This window comes from Notechis scutatus, chromosome 1 (assembly GCF_049901735.1).
Source record: "Notechis scutatus isolate UNSWTSFEM ecotype Mainland chromosome 1, rNotScu1.2, whole genome shotgun sequence".
Classification (NCBI taxonomy): domain Eukaryota; kingdom Metazoa; phylum Chordata; class Lepidosauria; order Squamata; family Elapidae; genus Notechis; species Notechis scutatus.
Window position 1 is genome coordinate 288244886 of NC_142009.1, and position 21963 is coordinate 288266848.

Below are 21963 nucleotides of genomic sequence, written 5' to 3' on the forward strand. Positions count from 1 at the left end.
TTGGGGACTACATGTTGAATGTAGTTGGTCAGCCAGTTACAAATCCATCTGGTGGTGATGCTGTCTAACCCACATTTTTCTACTTTATCTAGTAGTACGGTAGGCTATGGTCTATTTTATCAAATACCTTACTGAAGTCCAAGTAAATTATATCAACAGCATTCATTATGCATTAGCTGGAATTAGCTGGAATTATATGCATTAGCTGGAATTATGCAACATAATGAACTACAAAATAACAAATTACTTTTTCCCTAGCATGTTCTGGAACTCAGTGGTTAAGATTTCATGTTGATCCCAGAAGACTCTGTAAATTGGATCATTGTGATTAAGATACATATATATTGTACAGACACAGTGTTTAATATTTCAGGAAGGCAAGATCAGGAAGCTGAATTGTTGCAAGAATACACAAAGCTTAAGTTAATTCAAAATTTCTTTCTGACATGGAATAAGTTCATTGTCCAAAAGAACTCCTCAGATACTTAACTTTATGCCATGAAAGAAATTTATTTCCTTGCCTTCTTGTTAGATCTCTTTTTCCTGCTGTGCTTCACATCTTGGCAAATCTGCAGATGTTACAGTTTCAGTGTGATCTTATTTCCACTTTTTCTCAAGTAAGCTAGTAAGTTATAATAGTGACTATAAAAAGAAGAAAAGCCACTCAGAATATGGGTGTATTGAGAAACCTTCTCTATTTTCAAGCTAGATTTTTCTAAAACCAATATTTTAACAAATTTTTATTTTTTTAGTTCTTCATAAAGACAAATCTATAGGAATCATACTTATGATTCTAATCTAGAAAGTAAAGAATGAACAAGATCCACATTTTAAAACATTCCTTTCCTCTCTGCATAGTTGCTGGATGTGGTCTTCTACCTAGCACAGAAGTATCATCGATTACTTGTTCTCGGCCGTAGACACATGCTGAAACATTCATTTCAATGGAAAAAAAGCGACATGGATGCCATGCAGAAGAAAGCAGACTTCTTCTTTACTGATAATATGTATGTTATTTGATTTTTAGAAAGTATAATCTTTAGAAATATTTGCATTAGTTCCTGGTTGCAACATAAGTATTGAGACTTAATTTAACAACAAAAATAATATACTGTATTTCATATATGAATGCTATATATTCTTGATATATTTTATTTCATTTTGCAATTGTGTAATATTTTTCCATAAAAGATAAACGCAATCTTTTCGCTCAAGTTATTTCATCCACAACAATGCATGCCTTGTTTACCACAGTCAACAGCTTTGCATTCCTAATTATCTTTGAATATGATAATGAACCAGACAATTAAAACCCACAACCTATATGTATTTTTATTTACAAATTACAAGAAAAAATTGATAAAATAAGTATATATCCAACCTTCTCCCCCACTGTTAAGAATAAAATTTAAACTTAAAGGAATTAATAGAAACCAAACCAACAAAAAAAAAAAAATAGAAACACATAGATGATGTTAACATCTTTAACATTTAAATATTTTCCATAAATCTACTGATTAAAAACAAACTGTTCCAAAAATATATCAACTAATCACATAAACAATTATATGGATCTATGAAATTCCTCAAATTTTTATACCTCCAACAGAAAAAATGAATATGACACAGTATCTTGTAACTGGTCTCATTTTAATATCTATTTAAATGCAATTTAATAAATTTCTTATCAAATGGAAGTTTTCAGTTTAAAACAAAAAAAGTTGACGTACATTTCAATGCTGAACAAATACCTCCGTTTATTTCTTTGAACTGATAGGAAATGTAATTATCTATCTTTAGGTAAAACCTGTAAATTGCTGTTTATTAATATAATATAGCTACACATATTCTATCATCAACTTTTAGAACAAATCTTAGGTAAACCTTAGATAAACCAGGAAAGAAAATACTTCACTTGGAGAATTATTTAGTAAAAATTAAAAATGTTCCCTGGTGACGAAGTATGCAGGCTTGGTCTAAATTTTTATATTATTACTTTGATGATCTAAATATTGAATGCTATTACCTAGCTAGCTCATATGTTGTACATATAAATTGTAAGTATATCAGTATATGTATTCATATAAGTAAATAAATAGCTATGAGATGGACATAATGCTAAGTTCAAACAAGTTAAATGCCTCATAGCTAGAATCTTGAAATAATCATTTGAATCAGTTCTATAGTACTTTACTGTGCAAACTGCAATGGTGTACATAATATTTCTGTTTGGCTTTTTTTTAAAAAAATAGGTCTAAAGACGATCCATTTCTGCTGTATGCCACTTTTCACTCAGGTGGTCACTGTATGATAGTAACTAGAGATCTATTACGGGATCACAAAGCTGTTCTTTCTGATAGTGTTACTCGTCGCTTGTTTTTTAAATGGCAACGTGGACATCAGATGGTGGTGTCAAGCTACATACCAGGAAAGATATTAACATTTGAGGTATTGTTGCACCTATTAGTGCTATTTTTGTTTAATAATTATCTAGCATGAGTGATAAATCAAAGGAGGGGTGTAGTCTTTGTAAAGAAAACCCAAATGGTTTTTTCCAATAAAATATCCTCAGCATAATTTGTAATGTTTAATATTCATACATTAGTTTACTGAAGAATTGTTTTTGGATTGCATGCCGTTACAAGAAACCACTTTTATCAGTGCTCTTGTTTGTAATCTTACATAAAAGGTTTAAAGTATAGAGATGGGGGGGGCAAACCTGGTTCAGTTTAGATGTTCTCACAGTTCATTACTGGAGGATACCAAGTTTCCTATCTTTAGTTTAAAATATATTATAAAATCTTAATATTGTGCAAAATATATAATGCAGTCCTGTCTTTTATTATTTAACAGGATGCTTTGCCTTATGATACAATTGTGCAGACTGATGGTAACACATGGCACATTCCCTATGATGACAACTTGTCCAATAGAGCTTCTTTTGAAATTCCAGGAAAGTGGCTCTGTCTTCAGAAGAAATAAAAGATGCTTTTTTTGTTCAAAGTGAAAAATGTATGCATGGCACCTTTATTTCAAATAAATTTCAAACAAACAAGTTAAAATGTATTCATTTTCTAAGACAACAGACCTGGACTTAAATGAATCGCTGCGTTACAAACAATACTTAATTCTACAAATATTGAAAATTGTGATGCAACTGTTCTTTATAATTGATAAATGTAATTGTGGTTTAAACCAATTGCTTTTTGGGTGGCTTATGGATTGTATATTCTTATTTCTCTGCTCTTCATCAGTAACTATTTTTCTTATGTTTCTCCTTTCCAGATGGGCGTCTTGGTACCATATAGCTCATCTTATGAGAAACAATTATGTTTGTTTTAGAATTTTACTATTCATGTGCTCCAAAATTCTCAGTTTTGTGGGTAGCGATAAACTTTGCTGACATAAGTAGAAAAACAGGGAGGGAAGGAAGGGCATGAAATATTGGAAGGATGACTGAGAAACAGCCAGTTCTTTTATAGAATGTCCAGATTATACAGCTTCAAGAATAGAGATACCATGAAAACAATTAAGTACAGGTAGAAATTTACTAAAATGTAACTGCCTCTGGAATTCACATTTGAAAGAAGACTGATTCAAAATTTGTACACCAGAAACTGAAGTGGCAGTAGGTTTTCCCCTCCCTTCCCAGTTATGGATGTATTATTATCCTCTTCAGTACTGGAATTTTTGATTACAGTATGTATTATCCTTCAAATTATTTCCACCTAGTCAGCCTACATTAGCAAGTATTAAGCATAATCTATATAGTAAATGAATGAGGTACATAAAATGAAAGTACATTTAGAATAAAAGAACTTTCAGTTAATACTGATTTCAACAGTTGCAGTTCTAAATAAAATTGTAGCTTGTTTTATTTTTAAGCAATTATATTTTTCCACAAATAACAGCAAAAATGTGTTCAATGTTTTTTTTAGACTATGATATAATAGTAAAAAAAATGTAAAATTGAGAAAAAATGGTGGCTGATTTTTATTTTAAATTTGTTTATCACCCAAATCATACAAATTGTGACAAGTGACAACTTTGGAAACAATTGATACGGGTAGATCTCAACTTACAACAGTTCATTTGGGATTCAAAAATCCCAGCAATCGGTTTGCTGCCTGGTTGCTGGGGGGGCGTGGTTATGGTGGGTGTGGCCTACCAGAGCTTCCTGTTTCCAGCTTCCGGTGGGCCTCCAGAGCCTGGGGGAGGCCATTTTCACCCTCACAAGGATCCAGAGGCCTCCCTTGGGCCTCTGGGAGGGTGAAAACGGTCTCCTCCAGGCTCTGGAGGCCCTCCGGAAGCCAGAAACAGGCCCGTTTTGCGACTCCCACTACTTCCGGGAGAGCTGTTTTTCACCCTTCCAAGGGTCTGGAGGCCTCTCCCAAGCCTCTGGGAGGGTGAAAACCGCCTCCCCCGGGCTCTGGAGGCCCTCCGGAAGCTGGAAAAGGGCCCATTTCTGGAAGGCCCGTTTCCCCTCCCCCTCCCAGAGCCTCCATGTGGACCCTGCACTTACCTGTATTGCGTGGAGATTCCTGGGAGCAGGATGGGCAGGGCAGCCAGTCAGTTGAAATATTGGTTTGGAAATATTGGTTTGGTTTAACATCTGGTTTGCTTGAACCAGTCCAAACCAGTAGAATCCCACCCCTGCTTACAACCATTTTTCATACTTATGACCGCATACAGCAATCCCATTGTTACATGATCAAAATTCAAACGCGTGGCAACTGACTCACATTTATGATCTCTGCAGTGTCCTGGGGTCATGGGATCACCTTTTGCAACCTTCTGACCAGCAAAGACAATGGGGAAACCATCTTCACTTAATTGCGATACTAATTTAACAACTGCAGTGTTTCACTTAATAACTCTGGCAAGAAAAGTCATTAAAATGGGGCAAAATTCACTTAACAAATGTCTCACTTAGCAACAAAAAGTTTGGGCTCAATTGTCATAACCCGAGGACTACCTGTACAGACAAACGGATCAACTCATTTGCTGCAATTCATGAAAGATTACACCTTTTACTCAATCTGTTCGTTGGAAAAGGTGGTACCAGATGCCCTGATTTCTTTCCCTTTCACAGAGCAACACAGTTCTCCTTCTTTGGCAGCAGTTTGTGATTGTCTTCTGACTCTTCTGATTTCTTTTACTTAGTCTATACAGGTAAGTTCTGACAATTCCTCCTGTGCCGGGGTCTCCAAACTTGGCAACTTTAAAACTTGTGGACTTCAACTCCCAGAATTCCTCAGCCAGCTAGCTGGCTGAGGAATTCTGGGAGTTGAAGTCCACAAGTTTTAAAGTTGCCAAGTTTGGAGACCTCTGTCCTACGCCATCCAATTACATCGTGCCCGGCTTCATTTTGAAACTCATTTTGAAAAAAGCTTGTTAGAAGCCTTGAAAGAAAGATGGTGGGCAACAACCCCAGTAACGAAGCACAGTCTCTGGGTGCTGGGTTTCCAAAAGCGTCCCGAAAACACCAATTCACCAATACAAAACGGAGCTATCGAAATTTCTCGCGAGAACCACCACCCTTCCAACCCCGCCCGCGCCCCGCCTTGTCAAAAAGGGCCTTTTACGCTCTTGCACCGAACTCTTAAAAAGCGCATGTGCGGCAGCCAAGCGGCATTTGATTTCACGTGTGGGGACGGCGTGATTATCGTTGCTTCCGCGTCTGCGCCTTGAAGTAACCGTGACTAAGGAACAAACAAACGAATTTAGGAAACCAAAGTAGTAGTTCCTCCGCTTCTGGGAGAGTGGGGGGGGGAAAGGCTCCTCTTTGCGCCTGCGCATAGCCATGTAGCCCCGGAAGTACTCCGATCTCACTCGTTCTCACCCTACACCTCCCCCCCGCCCAGCCGCTGAAAGTAGGAACCTTTTCGCATGCTGTGTCTGCGGGCAGTTTCCCCCACTGTTGCCGCTTGGTTTGCTTTTTCTCCGCGACCATGTCTCGAGGCTCCAGCGCCGGCTTTGACCGGCATATTACAATCTTTTCCCCCGAAGGGCGCCTATATCAAGTAGGTAAGTGAGTGGCAAAAACCGCCCCGTCACGATGCGCAGGGACGCCGCTTTTCTTTCCCTGCATGTTAATGACGCCTCCGGCTTCTTTCTTTGCCAGAAGTGGGGCGCCGGTAAAGAAACAGGGGAGCCTTGAGCGTCCCAAGGAGGCGTCTGTTGCAATCGCGGTCGCTTGCAAGCCGTTCACCTGCTTACACATGTGTATCTAAGGCGCTCTTGGGGTTTTCTTCGGCGTAAATGATTAGGCGGGCTTGAAAAGATGAGCCGTGGTCGGCAGCGAAAAGCTTTGTCATTGCGAGAAAGCGAAAGCGAAACAAAACGACCCGGGAAAGCGAGGACGCGCCCCCGACGGCTAGTTGATGGGGAAGGGGGGGGGGAAAAAATCTGAGCCTTGAAAGGTATTACTTTCCCCGCCTTGCGAAAGTTTACCGCTTTGTGGCTTTTTCTTCTCAATGCTGACTTTGTGTCATAACTCGGTATTGTCGGGATCAAAGCTCAAAGAGCTGCCTTTTCAGATGCATTTTCCTCCAGTTTACATAATTCCCAGCCCTCTGCAACATTTGCTGCACGTTCTGGGAAGTGGGGGAACATTCAAAGGCCACCCAGTTAAAGGCTGATTAGCCTGCTTTTCCTCTGGCATTTAATTGACTTGTGAGTCGTTTTATGACCTTGAACTATGGCAGTGTGGAGAGAGGGCAAAAATTCAGAATATATTGGCATGAGGAGGTGTATGCTTTTGTGATGTGTTATGACGCTTATGATTTATTGATTCCACATGTTAGATTTTACCCAAATAGTACGTGGGCCTGGTTACATTTCTACCGTATTTTGCACGCTGTAGTTCTTACATTATGCTCGAGTCATACTTCTGTATGAGACTCAGTTTGGTACCTGATAGTACAGACAAAATGTAAATACAGAATATAAAGACTCTAAATAGCAATAGCTCTTAGACTTATATACCACTTCACAGTGTTTTACAGCCCTCTCTAAACGGCTTTCAGAATCAACATATTGCCCCCAACAATCTAGGTCAGGGGTGTCCAACCTTGGCAACTTTAAGACTTGTGGACTTCAACTCCCAGAATTCCTCAGCCAGCAAAGCTGGCTGAGGAATTCTGGGAGTTGAAGTCCACAAGTCTTAAAGTTGCCAAGGTTGGACACCCCTGATCTAGGTCCTCATTTTACCGACCTTGGAAGGCTGAATCAACCTCTAGCCAGTCATGATTGAACTGGCAGTGAGCTGAATTAGCCTGCAATATTGCATTCTAACCACTGCGCCACCACAGCTCAATTATAGCTATTTGGATATTTCAAATAAAAAAATTACAGTAGCATCACTTTTAAGTAGTACAACTCACAGGCCACGCAAGCAAGCAGGAACCAGGCTGCACAAGTGAGTGAAACCCCATCCATGCATACGTGAGATCCAGACAGGTTTAAAATCACGCCCTTCCCAGTCTGTGAAAAAAATGCCCTCCATAGAACCAATCCCTGGTGCCCAAAAGGTTGAGGGATGCTAGTCTAAAACATGGTTGTGGATGTGAACTATCTGCTTTTAATGAAGGTTTGTATCTGATGCTGTCATTGTTACAAGTACTGTTAGTAAAATCTGTGTTCAATGTATCATTAGAATATGCATTCAAGGCCATAAACCAGGGTGGACTTACATCAGTAGCTGTTCGTGGAAAGGACTGTGCAGTTGTTGTCACACAGAAAAAAGTACCTGTAAGTATTTATTAGCAAAACCTATAACATGACTGTATGGGTAAACCTTGACTACATGTATGGCTGACTTGTATTTTTGTTGTTTCTTGGTTTTTAATTCTTCTGTGCTTTGATCTTACTAATGAAGAGCATTGGAATTTTGTAGAGTGATGGAAGATCCAGGCTTTGAAGTTAGGGAAGAATATTTTACTTGGAGAGTCGTAGATTTTCCATAATGCTTAGTTCAAAAAATAACATTGAAAATTGTTGTGATAAAATGAAATTATGATTATAGTCACTGCAGTCAATAATATTCTTAAGAATTTTTTTAAGTAAATGTGTGTGTTCTCAAACTTCAAATGTCCTATATATGACACGAATTATATATTTTTCCCTGTTGAAGTAAAAAAGAAACTTTATTCCATGGTAACGATGTATATCTCACTATCTATGAGAGAGATGGGAGTTAAAAAAATCTGATAAAATTTGTGAAAATTGTGTTTTGTTTTATTCTTTAGGACAAGCTACTGGATTCGAACACAGTGACTCACTTATTCAGAATAACTGAAAATATTGGATGTGTAATGACCGGAATGACAGGTACAAACGTAAGACAAATCAAATAGTAAATAGGTTGTACAGAAGTGAAGTATCTCACTTTATTTTTGTTTTAAATAATACTTTAATATTACATAATCAACAATATCATCTGAAGGCATTTTTAGAAATGGCATTAGATGATGGTACTAATTTTTAATCTCATCCATACTTATTAAAGTGCCTGGAAAGGGAAAAGGGTAGAATAATAATATTTCAGATTTGGAGGGCTATGTCTTCGGCTACAGGTAAATCTCAACCTATGGGCATTTGTTCAGCAACCATATGCAATTGTGATGATGCTGAACAAATAGTTATTATGACCGGTCCTCAAGAGTTCCAGCCATCCTGGCAACCCCATGATCACATGATCATAATCTGAGCATTTGGTAATCACTTCATACTTAAGACCGGCTGCAGCACCCCACATATGTTATCCATTTGGAATCTCCCTTGACAGCTTCCCCAGAAAATCAAAGGGGAAGCCAGCAGGGAAGGTTACCTTGCACCTTCCCCAGCCCCTCTGTGCTCATGCCACAGCCACTCATGTACCCTTCTTGGCCTTGTGGTGCCTCACTAATACACCCACATATATGTGGTGCACCCTTCACAGTCCATCATTGCACCCTCCCTGACTTTTTCTCCCTGTGTACTTTCTTGCACCCTCCTTGACCCACACTGGTTCTTTTACACTCTCTCTCACCATTACTGACCCATACCACACTCCTTGCACACCTTCTCTAACCTGCATTGTATCTCTTCACATCCTTGCTCACTTTCCCTGACCTCCCTGTGTTGAAAAGTGAATCTGGCTTCCCCATTGACTTTGCTGTCCAAAGATCGCAAAAGCTGACCCTGCAACTGTAGTAAATACATCCCAATTGCCAAGGGTCTGAATTTTGATCATGTGATTGTGGGAATGCTGTAGTTGCCATAAGTGTGAAAACAGTCAGTCACTTTTTTCAATGCCATTGTAACTTCGAATGGTCATTAAACAAATGGTTGTAAGTTGAGCGCCACCTGTATATTATTAGGAATATAAGAGTTTTAAAAAGGCTTTTATTTGGATTTAAGTACTTTCCCCTTGCATTTATACTGCTACAAGGCATATGAGAATGACTTTGGACCTTTTATTTCTACAACAGCAGACAGTAGATCCCAGGTGCAGCGAGCCCGCTATGAGGCTGCTAACTGGAAGTACAAATACGGCTATGAGATTCCAGTGGATATGCTATGTAAAAGAATTGCAGATATTTCTCAGGTCTATACACAGAATGCTGAAATGAGACCTCTTGGTTGCTGTAAGTATAAATAAAACTGAAAGTAATAAATTGTTGGAAGCTGATGTGTAATGAAGCTAGGAAATCTTATCAACAACTGATCTCCACAAAATATTTCGGCATATATAAAATTTATTTTGTAATATTAGGATAAATGCTAGTATTCTATTGAACACACAGGGAGCAATCTGCTGCTTTCCCTCTTTTCCCCCGTTTACTCTTTCTATGTAGCTTAATTAGTGTGGTCTATGCCAGTGGTGGCTAACCTTTTGGGGCTCCTGTGCCAAAAATTGTGCGCGCACTTGCATACTCGCATGCCAGCACCCAGAAGGCAATGCACACACCCCCACGTCACCTACACATGCACGCGCAATCACCACCGCCACCCCCCTTACCTAGACTGCACCTCACAGCTGATTTTCGGCCAGTTTAAGGCCTTTTTTGGCCTCCCGGAGGCTTCTGCAGGCTTCTACAAGCTTTGTAGGTCAAAATCTAGCCCCGTTTAATCACTTCCTGTTTTTCTGAAAATACCAGAAGTGATGAAACGGGACTAGATTTCAGCCTACAAAGCTTGTAGAAGCCTGCTGAAGCCTTCCTCAAGTCTTTGGGAGGCCAAAAAAGGCCTCAAACCAGCCAAGAATCAGCTGTGAGGCGCGCACATGCGCAATGAAGTAAGTTTGCCTGTAGCTCGCGTGCCAGCACAAATGGCTCTGCGTGCCACCTGTGGCACACATGCCATATGTTCGCCATCACGGGTCTATGCTTTGAAATTATAGAAGTTATTGTCAAAAACATCTAGAAGACATCAGATTGCGTACTTATAACTTATCCCACACAATTCAGCAGCAATATTAATTGGAAATTGCACAATCTTACTTATTTTCTTTCTTAGTTTATTTCATAACAGCAGCGATGTATGTCATCAGTTCAAGTTTCTAGAGAAGCTTACTTGACAAATATTAATGCTGCTTTCAAATGAATATGCTTCCTTCTGGTTTATTTCATCCCAACCATCTGAAAGTAAAGAGTGAATTCTCATACAAAAGCTTTATAGACTTATTCCATTTTAAAATGTTTCCATTAATGGATCTGGATGCATCTTTCAAGTTTAATTTTTGTTATACCACTCTTTTTGGGTTAGATCCCTGATTATATTACCCAAATTAAAAATATATACATCAAATGAGATAAATGTTTACTGTTCCTTTGAATAACATGCTTGGCTTTTTAATGTATTTTGCCCTAAAACGCTGACCTATATACATTTTAATGCAATGAGTTTCTTTAGTTAAATTTTAGTTGTATTTGGATGACAACATTGGAAATGGCATCTGTTCACTGTTAATCTAAAAGATAGTAAAATGATTTTACCATATGAGCTGATGAAACATGTTTAAAAATGCATCATCTTATGTCAAGAATGCTGAGTTTACTAATAGACTCAGCTGTGTCAGCAGTAGGACTTGTCGGCTATCATTTTCCTAGTTTTGCCTGGATGCAGTACTTCCTAAGATTCTTGATTGTGCAACATTTAGTCAGACACTTGGTTATTTAAAATAGTTAGGTATAAATATTTAAAATACAGCATGTTTTATGGGATACATAGCTTTCTAGTGATACATAGCTGTCTAGTTGTTAAGTGATACATTGAAAAGCATGAAATTAAGTCTTAGGTAAGTCTTCACGAATTGATTTTAAGCTCTGTTGTGTTGTTCCACTTTGAACAGAGAATTGAAAAAAAGAGAATTGGACTAGGAATTAGAATTCTGTCAACTGAATTATAAGAAATTGTAGAAGTCAAGCAATCTTCAAATTTATAGAAATTCCATTAATACCAAGGATTTGCTTTAAAATAGGACTAAGTATAATATGTTAACCAATATGTTATTTTGAACTATTTTTATTTATTTATATCCCACATTTATTATATTATTTTTATAAATAAATCAGGGTGGCAAATAAATCTTATTATCCTTCTTCCTCCTATTTTCCCCACAACAACAACAACCCTGTGAGAGAGATACTGGCCAGACTCACCCTGCTGGCTTTCAGGGCCAAGGTAACACTAGAGCTCAGGATCTCCCGGTTCCTAGCCTGATGCCTTGACCACTAGACCAAATTGACTTTCCCATTAGACTAAACTGGCTTTAGGTCTTTCAGCAAACTTTTGCATACATTTTTCCAAATCCAAAAAAACTGATTTTACAAATGAAGATGTTTAAAAATAGAATATATTTTACATATCATTTTAATATGAGGAAAAGATCTGCTCTTATTCAGGATGTTGAAGTCTGACAGAAAGAAAACAATTTGCCTTTATATGAATTTTTAGTATTAATCAGATTGAAATATTGATATTGTTCTTGTCACTGGACCATAAGTGTTCTTGTCACTGGACCATAAAGCTACTGAGAGCTGAAGAAGATGAAAACATTGCCAATAGAATTATTAGGAAAATGAAACAATGCTGGTCTGTTTTTCTCTAAGGAAGGAAAGGAGGGGAGCATGTATTGTTGGGCAGGAAAAGGTTGAACTTGGCATTTGCAAACAAAGTTCTTGATTATTAAGAGTATTTTTGGTTGCTAGGCTTCTAATCTTCCTTCCAATTCTCAAACTAGGAATGGCAATAATCGCTGTACACCTGTTCCAATAATTCTAACCTGCCTGCACTTTCAAATTTGGGAAGAAGTGAGCTACACCAGAGTTGCCATACTCCAACAAAGGCTGGAGTCTATTCATGCATGCAAATAAAGGGTATATAAAAAATCTTGATTAGAACTAACTTCTTTGAAAAAAATAAGAAAGCTTTTTTCATACTTAATGATTTGTTAGCTGCTGTTAACTGTTCAGAATCACAATGTTGATATGGCATGCCATATGTATTTAAATAAATACAATAATTATCCAGTATTATTATTTCCTTAAAGGCATGATTATGATTGGAATTGATGAAGAAAACAATCCTCAAGTATACAAGTGTGATCCAGCCGGATATTACTGTGGGTTTAAGGCCACAGCTGCAGGGGTCAAACAAACAGAATCAACTAGCTTTCTTGAAAAGAAAGTGAAGAAAAAATTGGACTGGACATTTGAACAGACAGTGGAGGTAAGCCCCTAGAATAGGATGCTTAGGCTTAATCGGTTGCAATCTCGTGGAAGGTTTGTGATGAATACCCTGTTTGCTTCAGTGTGGTCACGATCACTATATAAGATGTTGTCTTCTAACTGGTATGATTAGAGTAAAATTTGCTTATGTGATTTATTCTCATGAGTATTTTCTATTCTAAAAACCCTGAAGTGCATCCCAACTGGCATTTCATCTTTCTACAGCATGGTGCTAGAATTACACATCATCAAACCCAGTTGAATACACAGGCAGATGAATAACCCTTATCATTTCTTGCGATAAATACTGTTGTCTTTCTTGGCAGAGCTTTCCTTTAAAACAGTTATGGTAATGTCAGTTATGAATTAATTAATGGAATACTTTTAGTCCTCACCTAATGAGCATTCATTCAGCGACCATTTTAAGTTACAATGGCACCGAATGAATTAAGTTATGGCTGTCGCAGTGCCCTCATTGTCGCAGGATCAAAATTCAGGTGCTTGGCAGCCTGTCCACAATTACTAGCATAGTGTGTGCTTCAGTTCCCCCCACCCACGTACCTGTCCCCCAATTCTGCCCTTTTAGCTTCCTTTGTACAACCTCCCCAAAGCTCATGAGGCTGCACAGAGGCCTCATGGAAGATCATCAGCTGCCTTGGCTAAGTGCACCTCAGCAGTAAGAGGAAGAAAGGTGCTGGACGGGGAGGGTGCAAGAGGTGTGTAAGAGACACCGTTTTGGACAGGGAAAGTGCGTAAGAGTTGCTGTGTGGATCAGCATGGAAGGGTGCAGGATGGGTCAAGGAGCATGCAGTAGGAAAATTATTATAAATAAATAACAGGCGGTTAAGTGTGATATATAAATAAACATCCGTTACGATGTTAGAAATCCATTTGATTGGCTGTGTGAATATATGTACAGATAAAATTATATTGCTGGCTGGTCATCTGAATGATTTGTATAGCGTGTAGGATTGTACTAGACAACCATTGCCTGGTTAGTTTCAGAGGTTTTCCTTACCTAAACAGAGAAAGAATGACCAAGGGCAGGCTCAAAAGCAGCGGGAGAGGAGCATTTTCCGATATCCTACCAGCTTCCTCATTGAGTTTTCTTGTGGAATCTGGTAGGGAGCATTGGATTTATTTATTTAGTGTATGGCATATCATACATGGACTAGCATATATATTAACATTTCACCTAGATTAGTAAAACACAAAATATAAATAATTAAAAAGATCTATGTTCAAATACCAATGACTAGATCAGGGGTGTCCAACTTTGGCAACTTTAAGACTTGTGGACTTCAACTCCCAGAATTCCTCAGCCAGCAAAGCTTGTGGAGTTGAAGTCCACAAGTCTTAAAGTTGTCAAGGTTGGACACCCCTGGACTAGATCATCTAACCATTCAAGCGCAGCATTGTTACATTAAAATCAGATACTAAACCAGTATATACCCTCCCCTTACAGCTGGTCATGATGTGATCTACAGTTAGATGTGGGATCCACAGTCACGTTGAGGGGAGGATACTATGTCTCACTTATACAGAGAATCCCAGCAGATGCCATTTGAGGTGCAAATCCTATTAAAGCAGAGGTCTCCAAACTTGGCAACTTTTAAGACTTGTGGACTTCAATTCCCAGAATTCTCCAGCCAGCATAGAATTCTGGGAGTTGAAGTCCATAAGTCTTAAAGTTGCCAAGTTTGGAGACCCCTGTATTAAAGGATTGTCCATTGCTGACATGGTAGTTCAAAGCCTGGCATTTTTTGGGGGTGGGGTCATTTATATGTCTTCTTATGCCTGGGCGTTCAGCCACCCATTTGGCTTTCCTTTGGGAGTCAGTATTTCTTGAGCAGATGTGCAAGTGCCAGGGTGGGTTTCCTGGATTTGAATCTTCCGGCTAATAAACGAGGAAGTTCGCATTTACTGGTAGAAGTGAGTTGTTCATAATTTTTCTGTATTCGCTTAGTCTAGGCATCTTACCTTTGTAAAACTGGCAGTGTTATGTGGCTCAGAACAGGAAGCCAGCAAGTTGGAATGGTTTTAATACATCCACTTATAAATTCTCACGGTGTCACTGAGTCTGGCATCTAACTTACTAGTATGGCAGCTGTTAAGCCATATGGAGGCACAGTATTCAGCTGTAGAGTAGACTAACCTTAATGCTTATGACCTCAAGGTGGCAGCTGAAGCACCCCATTTAGTTCCACATAATTTCTGGAGCATGTTGTTCCTAGTATTGCATCTAGGTCAGAGGTGTTAAACTCAAGGCTTGTGGGCCGGATCCAGCTCGCAGGGTGCTTAAATGTGGCCTGTGGGGCCAGTCTGGAAATAGCAAAGGACCGCCCGCGGTGCCTCTGGCAGCCAAGAGGCACCACAGGCGGTCCTTTGTCCCCCAGACCCCATTTTGGCTGGCAGGATGCTGCAGGAGGCATCCATCCCATCTCCTCTCCTCTCCCCCCCCCCCTGCTGGCCTATGGAGGAGAATAATGCCCGTGAAGATACTGGAAAAGATAATTAAAAAAAACAGATCTGCCAACATCTAGAAACAAGTAAATAATAACTAGCAGTCAGCACGGGTTTGTTAAAACCAGATCATGCCAAACCAATCTTATTTTATTCTTCAACATAGAGACTAAATTAGTAGACCAGCGAAATACTGTGGACATAATGTACTTAGATTTCAGCAAGGCATTCAACAAAGTAGACCACAACCTACTTCTTAGTAAGCTAGAAAAAAAGAGAAATAGATTGCACCACCACTAGATGGATTCGCAACTGGCTGACAAACCGTCCTTAATGGGTCTAAGTCTACATGGAGGGAAGTAAGCAGTGGGGTGCCACAAGGTTCTGTCTTAGGCCCAGTAGTCTTCAATATCTTCATTAATGACTTAGATGAGGGAATAGAAGGGGAACTTACCAACTTTGCAGATGATACTAAGCTGGCAGGAATAGCTAACATCCAAGAAGATAGGCTCAAGATCCAGATCTTGGATCTTGACAGATTAGAACAGGGCCAACCTTTTGGATCTCAGGGACCACCAAACTCATAATTTTAAATCCCAGGGACCACTAATATGAATGTTGACTGACGGTGGCTTGCTGACATTGGTGAGAGAGAGAGAGATCTGATCTAACCTCTCTCCCTCTCTCTCTCATACACACACACAGAGGCAGGTGTGGGATTCAACCAGTTCTTTGGCGTGGCCTAATTTGTGTCACTTGTTGGTCATGTGACTGGCTGGGCATGACTTGTATGTAAATATTATAAATATTTATATAAATATTGAATTTTTTATTTTAAAAAAGAGCAACTTTTACCCAAAATCAGGCAAAGCAGGCAGGCAGATTGAGTTGCTCACAGAATCACAGATTCACTTAGAAATCTGTGTTTCTGCCATCGGCTAAACTTAGTCTGCACTGCTTCAGTCCTAAGAAACGTTAGGCTTAAAAGCAGAGCCGAAGATTAGCTAGAAAGCAAGAAATCCAATGATTTCCTGTTTTCTAGCTAATCTAAATCTCCCAGCACAGCAGAACAGCTGATGGTCGGAGTTGGGGGGAGGAAAAATAGCAATTTAGCAGGCAAGTTTGCTAGGTAAAGAGTAAGTGGGCGAGGAGGGTTCCCACGGGCCATGTGGGCAGTGCAGCCTTGTGTTCCCACGCAGCCTGGATTAATTGCTTTGGGGGTGCTCTGGGGGTGACATTTCTCTGCAGACCACCAGTGGGCCACGGACCACCGTTTGGCAACCAGTGGACTAGAACACTGGGCTGTATCTAACAAAATGAAATTCAATGTAGACAAAACACTTAGGCAAGAAAAACCAAAAGTACAGATATAGACTGGGTGAAACCAGGCTCAATAGCAGTAACTGTTAGTGAGAGGGATCTTGGAGTCTTAGTGGACAACCAGCTAAATATGAGCCAGCAGTGTGCAGCCGCCGCCAAAAAAGCTAATGCAATCCTAAATTGCATTAACAGAAGGATACAATCAAGATCAAATGAGATACTAATACCACTCTATAAAGCCTTAGTAAGAAAGGAAAACTCAGTTGTTTTCCTTTTCAAAGCTGCTAGAATTTTGCATTTCAAATATCTATAAATGGGCTCTGCCTATGAAGGTACAAAGATTAACAAATATCTAAAATAAAAACCAGATTTTACATCAACCAGTACTAAAAATATTTCTGATCAAATTTGTTTTATGTTTTACTTATAGACTGCAGTTACCTGTCTTTCTACTGTTTTGTCCATTGACTTCAAACCATCTGAAATAGAAGTAGGTGTTGTTACAGTTGATAATCCAAAATTCAGGTAATGTGAAATTGATTTTTTTTTTCTTGTTGGATAGGTTGATTTTAGCTATCTTAATTTTTGTTTTAAAAAATACATAGGTGTGCTCTCTCTTACCTATATGCTGGCACTAGTATATGGTCAGTTTATTATGTAACACGGTATCTAAATACATGCACTTAAATATGTCTGATATTAGCATATGCCACTACAACTGCCAAGGAAAAATTAATTATAAACCTTTGGAATCCGAAGGGAATTGCACAGCATCAATTAATGTCACAGCATTGCATTGGCAAGGAAGATATGATTTCTTTCTTAACATAATGCTGGAGATACTAGGCACAGGTTAGCATAGATCAACTTTAGTAATGTACACAGTACATATTTTACACTTTGCCTATAGACTAGCATAGACAGAACCCAAATATTCCAACATGTGGAACTCAAAAATCACTCACATAGACACGTTTATAGACACTTTGTAAAATTCATTTGCATTCATTTGGTTTAATTGTGCTGAAAATCCTTGAAGTTATTTGCTCATCCCACCATATTGGGTAGGACAGACATGCTTCACATCCCTTCCCTTAAATGTTTCCCCTTACAAGTTCTAAGAAGTTATAATTCTCTAGTTTTTATTGATTATATATTGTGCTTTATTCAGAGATTGTCCAGAGTTTAGTTTTAAAATGGGTAGTTAAACCTGTACAAATGTTTTTTTCTTTTTTAAATAATGTGATTATTTGAGGTAAAAAATAAAAATTTCCATTGTTTTTCCCTTCTTTCTAGGATTCTTTCAGAAGCAGAAATTGATACGCACCTTGTCGCTCTAGCAGAGAGAGATTAACTTTGTTTAAAATTGCTCATTCTGTGATTACAAGGCAGAATGTCTGGTGAATACAAATGGGTGGTTCTGAATTATGGGATGAAAACAATGCTCTGTATTTGATGTACTTCTTTACTTTGAATAAATAAAGTGAGGGTTTGGAATGGTTTGTTCTCTTATTATTTGATATTAAAGTTATATGTCAATGATGCTGTGACTCAATCTATAACTTTTATTCTTTATATATGAAAATAAATTCCTTTGAGAATGGAGTATCACCCGTTTTAAAGTCTTCCAAAAATTCAGTATCCACAGCATACTAATAAAGGATCCCTTACTGCTTTTGGAAACACAGCAAAAAAATTCTATGTTGATCTTGTGTATATGTGAGCAGATAGGCCCACTGATCTTATTTTCTGGATAATTATAATTTTCTGGATAGTAGAGCACTAGCTTCATTTACTGTATTTTTTAGTGATGAATACAATATAATTGAAATTTCAGAGATGAATACAATATAATTGAAATCCAATTGAACTGAAAAAAGATGTAATATTTGCCAAGCTGTGTTCATGTATATGTTTTTGAGAAGGAAATTGGGGTATACAAAATGTTACATTTGAAACACACATTTTGTACACTCCTAGATGTACTTTCCTTGGGCTCCATGAGTTTCCGAATGTTAAAATTCGGAGTGTGTTAAAAGAACCATAGGAATGATTTCAAAATCCAACTTGAGTGTATAATTTATTAGGTTAATTTGTCTTTCACCCATCTCAGATGTGGTACATGTCTGCTTCAGTAGTGCTCTAGCCAGTCTGCCAGTCTTTGCAATAACTTTAGTTATAACATATGAAAGATCTCTTCATCAGTTAAAATACCAGAAAAGCAGGTTCAGAGAGGGAAGGAGAAACTAAGCTGTTTTCCATTAAGATTTTACCAGATGTTGGGATGACTTCAAGTTGCAATTAAAATTGCTTATATTACAACTGCTGCTTGATCAGCTTTTTTAAAAAACATTCTCAATTGGCAAGACTTTTAAAACAACATACAAAAATACAATAAAAACTCCATGAAATGTTAAAAGTAGCTATTGTTTTAACCTAGTTCATATCTTAAGCAAAACTCGTTAAGTTTTTTATTTTATGTGGTGGTGAGTTTTCATTTCTGCTGAAACTAACTTGGATAATACCTGACTCTTGTATTTCAAGAATCCAGCATACCTTTGCAGTTTTTATATAGCAACAAATGCACACTTTTCAAGTTTTAAATCACCATCCTAATCTTGCAGCATAAAAGACTCAAATGAATTCTTCAGATGATTTTACAAAGCTTCACTAAATTCCTAAACCTTATTAAACATGAAATAATAAACTCCAAAAATGATTGGTTAAGACCTCAACAGCAGGGAAAAAGAGATGATGGCTCCCTCTGTATGCCCTCAAGCATAGTTTAGAGCAGGAGTCCCCAACCCCTGGGCTGTAGCCCACTAGCAGGCCAGAGTCTGTTAGAAACCAGGCTGTGCAAATGATGGGCAAACTTGTGAAGCCCCACTCGTGAGAGGTGGGCACTTGTGCTCATGCACAAATGGAACTTTGCACGCAAACACTGGCTTGAGTGGAGGTTCGCGCGGGAGTAGAAGTGCACAAGTGGAGGGTGCATATGCAAGTGGGGCTCCATGCGAGTGGAGGGTGCATGTGTGAGGAGGGTGCGAACACCAATTTTGTGTGTGCATGTGCATCTGCCCCACACCCTTGCACCAGGCCGTGCCACCAAGGTGGAAAGGTTGAGGAATGCTTTAGAGCACTTGCAAACTTCCACAGCGGATTTGAATGTGAAAAAGGTACAAATTTGCTTCAAGTGGGAAGTAAAGCTATTGCATATTATTGTTAGAGAAACATTTTATTTTGATGTTGCAGCTTTCTGAAGCAATATATAACTTGCTGTAGTATATATATATACATTGGCCCAAATAAAGACATTATTTTTTATATGCCTTTTCAAATGAAGTTTTAAAATCTGGTATAAATTTATAGAATATAGTTGCTTTTGAATGTTTAAAACTATGATGTAATAACCACGCTTGGCTGACAGGAAGCTGAACAAATACCACAACTTGTCAACTAAAAGCCTGTCTCTGAGAAACCTGATTACAAGATATATGGATGTGCTCAGACAAATATTTCTAGTGAATGCTCTATAGCTCCAGGGTAACTTTAGAATTGTCTTGGGGGGGGGGGGGCTATTTCTACATTTATATGGAAAAATCTGGTAATTGGGCAATTGATCAGCTTCACTTCAGCAAAGGCAATGTGGAAAAAAAGCATATGAAAACTAAACAGCAATAGCTCTTAAAAAGAGGGTGTCTTTCACCAAGTGCACACAAATTTTGTCTCCTGCAATAATATAGCTACGTGCCAAATTCAAGAAAATTTAGAGCTTGTCCACTTGACTGTTACACTGATACAGTGGGTCTGCTAATTCCGGTATTTCTACCAGCATAGCCAAACACAAGAGTGTTCCTTCCTAAACAGTTTAGGAAGGCTGTTTTACGGGGATCCTCAACCTTTTTCAGCCAGAAGGTATAAGTGGGATGTGGTGCTTCGATAAAACTTGTAGGGAGTTTTGAAGTCCAATGCCTCTCTGAAAAAAATGGCACTTTTATTCTTTTGAAAATAGATATGGTTCATAACATACTGTGAAATGCTAATGCCCTATCTCTTCCTCTTTCCTGTTCTTAATCTGCAATGTTCGTATGACAGCTCAAAATCATTGTACGTATATTCTTATTTTTTTTAGGATGGGAAACTCCTAATAGAGCAGCCTGGAATAGACCAGGAATGTAATAGCAATATTAAAGGCTGAAAAAAAAATAGGTCTACATTTCTCAGCTTTGGCTTGGTTAATTATTCAGATTTACAAACAACAATTAAATGTTATTACTGTGGCTCAACCAGTTTATCTGCTATGTAGTTTGATGACTGTAGGGATAAAAACTGTTCACCTTAAGCTGACTGATCAGCTCAGTTGCCTTTAAATCTGTACTAAGCAATGTTCTTTTTCTAAGTTATGGGAAAATAAATGCCTACCAATGGCACAGCAGTATTTTGAGAAGAAGGTTGAGGAGGCTGGCTGAGGAAATAATTTTCTTAGAACCAAGCTATGGCACAGGCTGCTGGATCCTTTTCTGTATTTTGGTTCTCTTGTTAAACAGCAGTATCTATGATTAAGACTAATTAATGCATTACTGGAGTATCATTTTAGGAGTATCATTTAACAAGCATTTCCTGTATTTCAAACTGTGCTCAAAATCATAATCGTGCGTTTAGAATATACTATTGGAGTCAAATTCAAACAAAGTACACAGGCCAGTTTTAAAGAAATTGTTGAACAGGATTTGAAATTTCACTTGTCCAGGTTTTTAAGTAAAAAAGTTTTGAAAAAAGGAAAGTTTCAATATTTGTATCCATATTTAGTTTTCCAAGTGCATTGTAGTGTTGTTACAGCTGATGGATTAAAGATGCTTGTGATCGTGTACTGTTACTTTATAGTTTCCTTGTATATGTTGTAATCTTTGCAGATCCTCTGCAGTCCTACTTCTAGATGTTTCAGTAAAGTAAACAGCAGAAAATACTATTCCTGACACTGTCTTTCCTTGATCAGAACAAATCACAAGACGCTAAGTTTTCATTTATGGCATATAGAAATCTTAGTTGAGAACCTTCTTGACCAAATTACAAACAACACCATTCAACAATATTTTGGTGTGGCACCAATTATAGAGTAAATGAGAGAAGGCCGACTTCGCTGGCATGGACGTGTCCCAAGAGTAGCACCTTCCACTGTTGCCAAGACAATCTACCAACTAGAAGTCAATGGCCAGTGACCTCACGGGCATCCAAAACAGAGATGGCAAGACATCATCAACAAAGATATTCAAGCCGAAGGCCTGTGCCCTGGAGATGCAGCTGACAGTGCAAAATGCCGTTCAATCACTCGAAAAGTGGACCCTGCACCTGCGGGAAAAAGCTTGTTAGAAGAAGATATAGAAAACTTAGTGAAGATCCAGATTATTATGGAGTGATAGCATTAATTCTGCAATGTAAGTAAAGAAAAATCAAAATGTAAAGGTGT

At 38.4% G+C, this 21963-nt stretch overlaps 2 protein-coding genes across 4 annotated transcripts in view; both read left to right on the forward strand.

The window, feature by feature from the left end:
• The window catches only part of PRORP (protein only RNase P catalytic subunit), a 52212-nt gene extending 49150 nt beyond the window's left edge, over nt 1-3062 (forward strand). For all 3 annotated transcript variants that reach the window (XM_087951824.1, XM_026664493.2, XM_087951823.1), the window contains exons 6-8: nt 859-1007; nt 2253-2448; nt 2854-3062. In XM_087951824.1, the coding sequence (XP_087807950.1) occupies nt 859-1007; nt 2253-2448; nt 2854-2982 (474 nt within the window). In that variant the 3' untranslated portion in view covers nt 2983-3062. The remainder of the gene's footprint in view (nt 1-858; nt 1008-2252; nt 2449-2853) is intronic.
• A 2478-nt stretch (nt 3063-5540) lies between these two features.
• On the forward strand, nt 5541-17993 carry PSMA6 (proteasome 20S subunit alpha 6). Its single transcript, XM_026664497.2, has 7 exons — nt 5541-6027; nt 7658-7752; nt 8250-8331; nt 9474-9629; nt 12536-12714; nt 16927-17021; nt 17793-17993. Exons 1-7 carry the CDS (start codon nt 5952-5954, stop codon nt 17848-17850), a joined length of 741 nt encoding a protein of 246 aa, XP_026520282.1. The 5' UTR covers nt 5541-5951; the 3' UTR covers nt 17851-17993.
• Nucleotides 17994-21963: the final 3970 nt, after the last annotated feature.

Coding starts and splice junctions, on each gene's coding strand:
- PSMA6 (XM_026664497.2), top strand. CDS start 5,952: ATGTCTCGAGGCTCCAGCGCCGGCTTTGACCGGCATATTACAATCTTT. Junction 8,332..9,473: donor TGTAATGACCGGAATGACAG/GTACAAACGTAA, acceptor TTTCTACAACAG/CAGACAGTAGATCCCAGGTG. Junction 17,022..17,792: donor GTTGATAATCCAAAATTCAG/GTAATGTGAAAT, acceptor CCTTCTTTCTAG/GATTCTTTCAGAAGCAGAAA.